General features: G+C 39.7%; 1 protein-coding gene across 1 annotated transcript in view; it reads right to left on the bottom strand.

Moving 5' to 3' along the window:
* Positions 1 to 212: 212 nt before the first annotated feature.
* Positions 213 to 12,579, bottom strand: part of LOC126263271 (tubulin beta chain-like) — a 72,305-nt gene continuing 59,938 nt past the window's right edge. The window contains exon 5 of the mRNA XM_049960357.1: positions 213 to 596. Coding sequence (XP_049816314.1) covers positions 213 to 596 — 384 coding nt within the window. The remainder of the gene's footprint in view (positions 597 to 12,579) is intronic.

Genomic DNA, 12,579 nt, shown 5'->3' with positions numbered 1-12,579 from the left:
GTCATGTAGGAGTAATTTGTCATCCCCTCATATTACAGGTTAAAATGGATCATCAGGCAAAAAGTAAAAATAAAATAATAATGAATTAATTTATAATTTTTTGGTATATTTATTTAATCAAAACTCATATATACATATCAAAAGGAGATTTATATGAATATATGATATTTTAGGTTTGTAGCAAAATTACATAGGCCATGCGACAATGGAAATCACTCATCTTCAACCAATCCTGCATCTGCTTCTGCCTCATCATCTTCATCAAATTCTGCATCCTCCTCTACTGTTGCCTCTTGGTACTGCTGATACTCACTGATGAGGTCATTCATATTTGATTCAGCCTCTGTAAACTCCATCTCATCCATTCCTTCACCTGTGTACCAGTGGAGGAAAGCCTTCCGTTTGAACATAGTTGAAAACTGCTCTCCCACACGTTTGAAAAGTTCCTGAATGGCAGTAGAATTTCCAATAAATGTGGCAGACATTTTTAGCCCACGAGGTGGTATATCACAAACTGCAGTTTTAACATTGTTTGGGATCCACTCAGCAAAATAGCTGCTATTCTTATTCTGAATGTTCAACATTTGCTCATCCACCTGAAACATAAATGATATGAATGAGTTACTATATGATTGCTTGTCCTAAGTACTATGAATTTGTTCTCAACAACTGGAAGAGAACAAAATATCATCACACCCCTCACTTTGTTAACTGATTCACCAAGAGACTTAATCACAGAAAAGTTTGTCCTTTCCAAAGGCTTCATGTTCAGCTCCAAACAAATTTTTAAGTATGTTGGATGAAGATCTAGCATGGAACATTGCTTCTTCCAGTTCATACCTACACCCACCAATGACTGCCTTCCACCCAACCACTCCCTGTTGCCTTTCAGGAATTCCTTACCACCAACCTGGCCTTACATTCCCTTCCTAGGTTCCTTCGTAATATCCCACATCTGTCAGCAGAGAAAACCATTACCATCCACATTCTTGAAACAGTCATTTATTAAACCATCCTTCCTGCAAATAAATGCTCCACAATGAATCACAGTGGCTACTGACAAAACCTCTGCCATCTGTCTTGACTACAGCCTATAAGCCTGGCCACAGTGATACCATATCAGAAGCCAACACAACTTCCACTTTCTACGCAAATCTCTAGGCTCTTCCCGGAATCTACCCCACCCAATTCATCTCCCTCCTCACTTCAGCCACCACCATCATACATAATGTCTTTTTAACCAGCATAGCTGCCCCATTGTACTTTGTTAATGTGTCCCTTAGAAAGAATTGCTGCTCTCATTAACCATTACCTCCACAAAACCATTTCCTGCAGCTTAACTTCCTATATCTTGGATGTGAGCCACTTTCTTCATCACCTCTCTACCATCCACGCCCCATATACACATGATTCCTTACTTTTCACAGTTGACACCATGCAATGTGGCAGACCAAGAGACACTATATTGAAGTGACTGATACCACATATAGTAAATCACCTGATCCATTCTCTTTTGTTTAGATATATGCAATTCATGTTATTTTTTAATTCATTTATGTTAACTACTTGTTGAAATATCATCATTAATTGCAAATATATCTTGTTAGGTACACAAGAACTAGTTGACAGCCATGTAAACGCTACTGTATTTACTAAATCATGCCTAACTTGTGATGAAGGCATACTTGCCACTCAAAAGTAAATAATGCTGTTAACATAAATGTTAGCAAAGCTAAAAGTCCAGTAATTATTTCATCAATTAAGAAGTAATATGTGAGTATTGTTAAAGTCATTAATATTTTAAGTTTCTATTGTAAATATAATATTTTCTATTATTATGAGTAATCAGTTTTGTCTCCCACTGTACTCCACCAGTCGCTGCAAAAAAAAAAGCAGGCATAAAGCTATATCAAGCATAAAAGTAAATTACAAAAGTAAATTACACTACTGGCCATTAAAATTGCTACACCAAGAAGAAATGCAGATGATAAACTGGTATTCATTGGACAAATATATATTATACTAGAACTGACATGTGATTACATTTTCACGCAATTTGGGTGCATAGATCCTGAGAAATCAGAAATCAGTACCCAGAACAACCACCTCTAGCCATAATAACAGCCTTGATACGCCTGGGCACTGAGTCAAACAGAGCTTGGATGGCGTGTACAGGTACAGCTGCCCATGCAGCTCAGTTTTGTCTCCCACTGTACTCCACTTATGTACACCCACTCCCTGTTCTGTTATTAGCCCCTTCCTTTCTAATCCAACACCTATAGTTCCTTAGTTTGAAATGTAATAACAATACTACCATGGTCTGCATGTTAACTGTTGTATATAAGGTAACTATGTAATCATTTTTGACTGTTAAAATTTATTTTGTTAATGAATATTGTTGTGCTCATAGTTCAACAGTTTTATACGACAGGACAGGCACAGTATTTCTCTGACTAAAAACAAAAATTAAGTTATGCCCATAATTGCATTAAGATCACTTTGTCTTCTGCCATAAATTAAGCATGTTTTATGAAAGATTAACATTTCATTTTCTTGTTCTGGAATACTGCATAACACCTAAGGACATTTTTGCAAATGCTAGGAAGACTTAAGTAAATTTACATTTTCTATTGATCGAGACCATCACACAAAAAACTATCAAAACTGTTAATACAGAATGATGAATAATCCAAGCCAAAATAACAAAAAATCCAGGTTTGAATAACAATTATATACAAAGGCCTGAGCCTTAGTACCCAGGGACACTGGCCATGTGTGTGTGAGTTGTTGTGTGAATGTGTATGAGTTTTCTACTTCTGAAGGAGAGTTTTGAAAGTAGAAATATTCCTAGTATTCTTTTTCATTGTACCTGTCTGCAACTCAGCACCTTCTTTACGTGGTGAGCAGCAATCTGTCCTTAGCTATTGTTGTTTTCCAAGTTAGTAACATTTATCCAGCGTCTTTAGTTGGTAATTCGTATAAGTACAGAATTAGCCTAAATGATTCATTGGGTTTCAAAGTACTGTTTGTCTACAAGTATACAATGTGCAAAGATGGGTGATACATGAAAAGATATATACAGTTGCCAAGTCTCTGATGCATACTACAATGTTCACTGTGTGTGTGTGTGTGTGTGTGTGTGTGTGTGTGTGTGTGTGTGTGTGTGTGCCCTTGTTTGTCTGGTGCACTTCCAGATGGTTATCCAGCTCTACCGTTACATTCACTAGAATGTTTTCATCAATGTGCAGGGAGACAGGTGGGTGCATGTGAGTGAGTGTGTGTGTTAACACTTGTTGGGAGACAGGCTATTATCCATCAGCAGCAGTGATGCATTCCTGCAGTTCTCACAGTGAGCATTGGTAGTGGGGGAGTACATAAATTTTGTCCTCAAAGTAAACACATGTGAAGAAATCACATTGCATGTGGTATGGCAACATTCCTGCTGTTTTCTGTGGAATGCTCAATTCACGGCTTGCACAAACAGTTCATTTTTGTGAACTGCACACAAAGATCTTTCTCACACACTCCACTGTTTTCTCTGAGACACTTGGGTGCCCTGTGCTTTTACCTTTATGTGGACAGCCAGTATCACCAAACTGGCGAAGCCAACGCGAAATGTTCTGGTGGCCAGGTGCAGCATACAAAAGCACACTGAACACTCATAAGCAACAAACTCTTCACAAATTCTAACACACACAAACTCTTCTCCTGCATTGCCGCCATCCTGTACAAGGCCGTCACAGGCCTGGCATCTAGTGTACGCGTGAGCCATGAGCCAAGCTTTATAAAATTGGTGAGAGTCTCTATCTTTATGTGTATCACCTATCTTTGTGTGTTGTACACTGTCAATACACAGTGCTTTGAACCCAATGAATCAGTTAAGCCAAATCTGTATATGATACTACAACTATACAGATTTTGTAATGGGGAGTATAAGTGTCAAAAGTGGGACCAGAGAAAATTCTGATGTGTTGTTTATCAGTGAAAGTGACAATCTACAAAAACTTAGCTTATTCATTTTAAATCCATCTATAGTTGTCTGCAAAGTGGGGAGGGGGGGTGGGGGGAGGCAAGAGCGGCACTTGCAACCATCTACCCCAGTGAAGTCTGGTGTGCAAAGTTTTTATTATGTTAACAGAATCTTCCGTTGGTACTTGGTAGAACAACATTATAATAAATGAAAAGCACCAGTTTGCTTTTGTTCTACAATATTACTTTTATCGTGTAACTGGTTTTTGGCTTACACGACCATCTTTAGACATTTACTGAGTATTGTTACCAAAGAAGTTACAATATTTGCAGACAACATTGGAAGATAAGTAATACGTTTAGACGGAAGCAGAAACATATAGTGAGTTATATCTTTGACAGTGTGGTGGTACTGCAGTCAAGAAGAAAAAAATTGAAGTAAATAAATAGACTACTGCCCATTAAAATTGCTACCAAGAAGAAATGCAGGTGATAAACTGGTATTCATTGGACAAATATATTAAACTACAACTGACATGTGATTACATTTTCTCGCAATTTGGGTGCATAGATCCTGAGAAACCAGTACCCAGAACAACCACCTCTGGCCGTAATAACAGCATTGATACGCCTGGGCATTGAGTCAAACTGAGCTTGGATGGCATGTACAGGTACAGATGCCCATGCAGCTTCAACACGATACCAGAGTTCATCAAGAGTAGTGACTGGCGTATTGTGACGAGTCAGTTGTTCGGCTACCATTGACCAGACGTTTTCAATTGGTGAGAGATCTGGAGAATGTGCTGGCCAGGGCAGCAGTCGAACTTTTTCTGTATCCAGAAAGGCCCATACAGGACCTGCAACATGTGGGTGTGCATTATCCTGCTGAAATGTAGGGTTTCGCAAGGGATCGAATGAAGGGTAGAGCCACATCTGAAATGTAACATCCACTGTTCAAAGTGCTGTCAACGCGAACAAGAGGTGACCGAGACGTGTAACCAATGGCACCCCATATCATCACGCCAGGTGATAAGCCAGTATGGCGATGATGAATACACGCTTCCAATGTGTGTTCACCGCGATGTCGCCAAACACGGATGCGACCATCATGATGCCGTAAGCAGAACCTGGATTCATCCGAAAAAATGACATTTTGCCATTCGTGCACCCAGATTCGTCATTGAGTACACCATCGCAGGCACTCCTGCCTGTGATGCAGCATCAAGGGTAACCACAGCCATGGTCTCCGAGTGGATAGTCCACGCTGCTGCAAACATCGTCGAACTGTTCGTGCAGATGGTTGTTGTCTTGCAAACGTCCCCATCTGTTGACTCAGGGATCGAGACGTGGCTGCACGATCCATTACAGCCATGCAGATAAGATGCCTGTCATCTCGGCTGCTAGTGATACGAGGCCATTGGGATCCAGCACGGCGTTCCATATTACCCTCCTGAACCCACCGATTCCATGTTCTGATAACAGTCATTGGATCTTGACCAACGCGAGCAGCAATGTCACGATACGATAAACCGCAATCGCGATAGGCTACAATCCGACCTTTACCAAAGTCTGAAATGTGACGGTACGCATTTCTCCTCCTTGCACGAGGCATCACAACAACGTTTCACTAGGCAACGCCGGTCAACTGCTGTTTGTGTATGAGAAATCGGTTGGAAACTTTCCTCATGTCAGCACATTGTAAGTGTCGCCACCAGTGCCAACCTTGTGTGAATGCTCTGAAAAGCTAATCATTTGCATATCACAGCATCTTCTTCCTGTTGGTTAAATTTCGCGTCTGTAGCACGTCATCTTCATGGTGTAGCAATTTTAATGGCCAGTAGTGTAAAAATGGAGTAGACAGGAAAAACTTTAACACAAAATAGGAACAATATGCCTACATAACAGTTTCTGTTGATAAACAAAACAAATAAAATAAAATCAGTAATTGACAAGGCTACAGCAGGATGTATAAAACACTGAGGAGGCATAAAACGCTGAGAGTGATACACAAACCAATTAAAAGAAGAAACAATTATCAGTGTAACTACAGAATACATAAGGAACTTAAGCAATATCAGTAAGATAAGCAGAAATAAATAAATGCAGGAAAATGCAGGCATTTGAGGGAACAGACAGTAAATGCAATCTTTGAGAGTGTGGTGGTACCGAACTTTAACATTAACATTATATTCTAAACTGTGGCTACGTAACAGTTTGCATTAAATAAAAGAACCAAGTAAAATATAAACAATATTTGATGAGACAACTACAAGAGGTGTTAAACATGGACAGTAATACAAGTACCAGTTAAAAGAAAGCCTTAACAATTGAAACTACAGTCTATATGGAATACATAGACAACTTCAATAAAACAAAATAACTTAATACAGGAAAATCGAAAGATGTAGGAACAGACAGTGTGAGAAGTAATGAACAACAGAGATGATTATATGAAGTTTAAGAGAGGGGGGGGGGTGTTTTTATTCATTATACCATTCTAATATACTTCTGGAAGTGATTTCCTGTGAATCCACCACACCTCTCATTCAGCCAACTGAAGACATTTTGTCGCCTGTGGTATTATATGACATCTTGCAATGACCAACTGCTTTATGTGATGTTTAATGTTTTATGGAACCAACTGCTTTATATAAAATATGGCAATTTTAGAATTTTACCTGGTCCCTCCCCCAGATTTTTGCAGATGCTTATTAATCCACCTGAAGTTGGAATGACTCAGATACTGAAAAATGTTCAAAGGAAAACTGTCCAATTTGAAAAGTTTCTTTGACCTCTAGAAAAGCTTTATAGTAATGCTTAATAAACTACAGTAGAGGATACCTTGAGGATGGCATCATACATCAGGAAAAGGAATATTTTTAACATTCTGATGACCCGTCTTCACAGAAGATCAGACAAATTAAGGGACACATGGCTACTGTTACTGCTACTCTTTGGATTGGGGTACATAACACTGTCATTGGTGTCCAAAAGTTAATAAATAGAACTAAATTAGAAATTAATAACTAATATTATTATCCCAAAGAATAGTTATTCCAAAGCAAGGAAATGTTGAAAACTATAAAGTTTATAAGAAAGTAAGCAGTACTATAGAAAATTTGAAAAAGATACATAAACAAAAGCCACAATAAATTCCAAAAACTTTAAAAATGAGCAACGGGTTGGTTGAAAGTAGGTTGATGACAAAGCTCAGTGTTTGTGCCAAACAATTTGTGTAAAAGTTTAGCAGTCAAGCAAATATTAACTACACAAATGACATACTGCAGATCACCACATAAAATGAAGAGAAATTTTCACGAGAACTCTCTCCAAAATATGATGCATTGGAAAGAGGTACACCACAACTAGGTAGCAGATTTTACCAGTCATAGTTTGTTAGTTCTCACTTCCAGCAAGTCCTTCTCCCAGAGACAGAATTCTGTGCCCCAACAGCATGGAGGAGGGCATTTAGATTTTGCAACAGTAGGCAGTGTGCAGACAACTTTGGCTGCTACTCCTGCAGTTTTCTTGTCCCAAATCCCCACATGCTTTAGTACCCATCAGAATATCTTCTCCTTCACTAGGAAATGTTAAGTGAAGGAACATGTCCTGGATGGACTGGATTGGCTGTAATGCTTGGTACATGCAGTGTGCGGCTTGGTGTGCACTCGGGCAATCAGAGCACGTGAAGAATTTCATGGTCTTGACACACCTCACCTGTTCCAGTGGTGTCAAGATAGCATGTACCTCCATATCATGAAAACTGAATTTGTTTGGCAAGTGGATCTTGAGGACACTAGCAGGATGAACCACAAAGCAGCCACTTATTGGAAGACAGGCTATTATCCATCAATGTCTGTCACAGCAGCAGATATGCATTCCTGCAGTTCTCACAGTGAGCATTGGCAGCATGTCCTTAAAGTAACACATGTGAAGAAATCACATCGCATGTGGTATGGCAACATTCCACACCGTTTTCTGTGGAATGCTCAATTCACGGCTTGCACAAACATAAATAGCATATATTTGTGATACTCATATCCAGAGCCTGTTCAACTTCTAGGATGGTTGTTGGTTCCATTCCTGGTTCACTCTATGCATTGCATTATTAAAACTTTTTTTCAGATAGTTGCCAAATGGCTTTGTCATTTTTTATGACTGGAGAATGCTATTTCCATGTGTCAGTACTTGTTCAGACAAAATATGAATGACAATTATAACAAAAATCTATGCACCAGTCACAGTTTGAGGAGTTGCCCCAGGGTGAACAGTGGGGGCTCACCCGCCTCAGAATGGAGGCTGACTTTAGGGCTGGTCCTCTAGGCAACTTTGGCCTGTCTTACACTTGCATCATGGCTAGTGGTTCACTTGAAAGGGGAGGCAGTCTAAGCTCAATTGCAACTACAGAAACACCATAAAAATTACTGTCAGATGAAATGGAACCTGTCAGTGATATTTCTTTATTTTTAGTACACAGCCCAAACCATTTCATAAAGTCACTACACAATGCACTGACATTCCTTACACAACACTAAATTATCATTTTTATTTACGAATAAACAGATACTGATAGTAAAATATCATTATGTTTGTATTCAATTATAAAAGCATACAATGAAAAGTTGTTTCAGAGTGTAAATTGAAAGACTAAAAAATGTGTTAAAAGTATTTTTATAGTTTTGAAAAGTTATTTACTTTTTCTCATAAATATTTATTATGTAAATTATCAAATGTTAATTACACATGAATTTGTCTTTGCTTGTATTGGTCAGTGTTAAACTGCATCTTTGGACAGCAGTATACATCACTGATCTTGGTCCATTTTGGTACATTTTAAACAGTCCTAATGACTTTTTGTGAAATGTTGGTTGATGATTGCCAACGTGTATAGTTTTATAGAAAAAGTTTTGTATTTACACATTTATGTATGATGAAGTGTTCTTTTAGCTATAGTAATTGGTAATAGAAATCAGGAAGACAAAAGGCTGTAGTGACCTCAAAAGCTGACACATTGTTTGTGAACAAATATGATTCACTGTGTGATATCTTTACTTTTTCAGTTTATTGTTTTGTTGTGCTAAGTGTGGAACTCTGCTCACGAAGTGAGAAAAATGTGCAATGCACACACTACTCTTGAATCCTTCAGAGTATAGTCACACCATAACAAGCACACAAAATCCTGTATTGGTGAACCCATAAGTGAGCACAACACTAATTTGGAACATGCAGCAGTGTCACATGAATGACTCCAACAACCACTGCTGCAAGCAACAACTACAAGCAGATGCAACCACCATCAAATGTTGAGCAAACTGAGGAAAATTCGTCTCAGTTGTTCCACGATGTCTGACGTCAATGTGGCTGCAGTCATATTAGAACTAGTGAGCTATGGTCTGCAAATTCCACAGACCCTTAAAAGTGGCTCTACTGTGCAGTGAGAGCCATTGGACTGAATCATTACCACAAGTGCCACTAGGGTTAAGAACACTGGTTAAAGATGAACTGCACTGCTCTGCACCACAACTGGTGTATGAGGAACAATTGTCACTTCACGCCGAGCCCATCTCTACCAAGCCATGGAATCTTCAAACTACAGAGCGCACAACAGAGTTCAATCAGCAACTACGAGGGCTATCCACAAAGTACATTACGTTTTCGTTTGTGTCCGTTAGGGGCAGGGCTAGCGCGGCCATCTTGGTGTCATGGCATTCCGCCGCTCAGTCGGCATCCTGCTGTGCTAGTGAGAGGTTCGTGCTGTACTCCGTTGAGTTTGAAATGTCAGCGTTAATTGAAAATGCTGCGAAGTGTGAAGTGCGTGCTGTAATAAGGTTTCTGACTGCAAAAAACTGTACACTGACAGAAATCTATCGGCATCTTTGTGAAGTGTATGGGGACAACAGAATCACTGAAGGTGGAGTGCGTCAGTGAGTCATAAAATTTAAAAATGGCTGAACTAACGTTCACGATGAAGAGCGAAGAGGAAGACCCAGCATAGTGACTGCCGAACTTGTCGAAAAAGTCGATGCCGTGGTCCGTGAAAACCGTAATTTCATAATAACGGAAAGTTTTCCACAAATTTCACGAAGTTTGTTGCACGAAATCATTACCGAAAGCTTGGTTACCACAAGTTCTGTGCAAGACGGATACCAAAAATCTTGACAGAGATTCACAAAAATCAGCGAATGGCTGCAGCGTTAACGTTTTTGGACGCTTACGAGAAAGATGGCGACTTATTACTCGATCGCATCGTTACTGGTGACGAAACATGGGTTAAGCATGTGAACTGCAAGACAAAATTGCAGTCAATGCAGTGGGGGCACACAAATTCCCCTCAAAAACCCAAGAAATGCATGCAGACAATGTCGGCAAGGAAGGTGATGGCGACTGTCTTTTGGGACAGAAAAGGTGTGATTTTTGTGGATTTCCTGGAAAGAGGCACTACAATAAACTCTCAAAGGTATTGCCAAATTCTGCACAACCTCAGAAGAGCAATACAAAACAATCGCAGGGGAAAGTTGGGCTCAAAGGTCTTGCTGATTCACGACAACACCCGGGCCCACACGGCAAATGCCACTCGTGAAGTTCTCGAATCTTTTAAGTGGGAGTTGTTTCCTCATCCGCTGTACACTCCCGACCTGGCACCGAGCGACTTCCACTTATTCCCAGCAATGAAGAACTGGTTGGCTATGCAGCGTTTTGATGATGACGCACAGCTTCAAGAAGAGGTAACCACGTGGTTGAAGGCGCAGGCGGCCGAATTTTACAACGAAGAAATTTCCAAGCTCGTCCATCGCTACGATAAGTGCCTTAATTTAAATGGCAACTATGTAGAAAAGTAGTATTTAAATGTGGCTTTCAACTGTATATAATAAAAAAAATTTCCAATACTTTATTTATTTTTAACTCCAAAACGTAATGTACTTTGTGGATGAAGTATTACACAATTACATTCCATGGTACTGAAGAAACATGCAGATAAAAGTCTTTAGACAACATTGCAAGCCTGACTGAGTGATGACAGTGTAAGTGCAGAGCAGGGAATCAGTGATCATAAGGCCGTTGCAGCATCCCTGAATATGGAAGTAAATAGAAGATTCGAGCGCGCACGGAGGCTTTCCGGCAGTCGTTCTTCCCGCGAACCATACGCGACTGGAACAGGAAAGGGAGGCAATGACAGTGGCACATAACGTGCCCTCCGCCACACACCGTTGGGTGGCTTGCGGAGTATAAATGTAGATGTAGTTGTATAGACTCCGTCATGGACACTGTACACCAAACTCCCCAATGTTCTCCCGAGAGGTACACGCACCTTCAAAACAGAATAGAACACCAAAGAGACAGCATCAATTGAAGGCCTCAAACTGGCACACATAGAGGAGTCAAATACGGTTCAGCTACCCACAGTCACAGTGTCAATGTCCACCAGCATGGAGAGTACACATCACTCTCCCTCTTACACACTATCAGACTGCGAACAAGAGGAAGATGGTTTGGCCACTCCACTGAACTGGTGGAGGCTGCAGACAAAATCACAACCGTCACCAGTAGTGGTCACACAAGCTGAACAAATGGTAAAACACGATTCCCTTGCAACCCTAGTGTTTCTGGCTTAAAAAAGAAAGCAGAGGGGGGGAGGGGGAGTTCTGGTGTAGACATCTCAACAATCAAAACATTGGTTGTGAACAGTGAAATCTGATTCAGTGTGTGATATCTTTAGTTTTCAGTTCTTTGTCTTATTGTGCTAAACACAGAATTCTAGGTCACATGTTGTAAAGTGTAAATTCAAAGTGCAATAAATGTGTGATTTGCAAACTACTCTCGAATTGTTCAGTGAAGAGTAACACCATAACAAGCAAACAAAATCATGTAAGGCTTTGTTAGAAAGTTAATGCATAAACAAGCAGAAACAAGAATTATCTTCACAGACAGTGTGCCAATAAAAAAGAACTTTTATATTGCCACGTAACAATAATTTGCCACTCCTTTGTATATTATCCTAGGCACACCTCACCAATGCTCATCACTGAGGTTTGCTGAATAATTTTAATCACTGATTTCATCATATCACAAAGGTCAAAAGAGGCTAGACTGACCACAGAGAATGCAAGGGGCTCATCTTGTGTCGAATAGATGAAGCTATTGCCAGCATGTTCAGAAACATGACAGAACAGGTAGTTATCTATATGAAGACCAGCCTTTTTTTTAGGTTAAGAAAGATTGCAGCACAAGCAGCATGAAATACTAGTGCCATTTTTGAAGGGATCATATAAACAAGAAAGTGATAGAACATATGAAGATGTTATGGAACCTCAAAATGCAAAAAAAAATGGATATTTTGTTTTGCATATTATTAATATACAACCTGAATAGCAAGGGTCCAACACATGTCCTTAAGGCATGCCTGAAGTTAGCTCTACATCTGATTAAAGTGATGATCATTAGAACAGACCAACTTATAATCTTAGAACATATGAAGATGTTATGGAACCTCAAAATGCAAAAAAAATGGATATTTTGTTTTGCATATTATTAATATACAACCTGAATAGCAAGGGTCCAACACATGTCCTTAAGGCATGCCTGAAGTTAGCTCTACATCTGATTAAAGTG

This window comes from Schistocerca nitens, chromosome 6, assembly GCF_023898315.1.
Source record: "Schistocerca nitens isolate TAMUIC-IGC-003100 chromosome 6, iqSchNite1.1, whole genome shotgun sequence".
Taxonomy (NCBI): Eukaryota; Metazoa; Arthropoda; class Insecta; order Orthoptera; family Acrididae; genus Schistocerca; species Schistocerca nitens.
The sequence above is the reverse complement of the archived record's forward strand: the minus strand, read 5'-3'. Positions and strand labels throughout refer to the sequence as shown.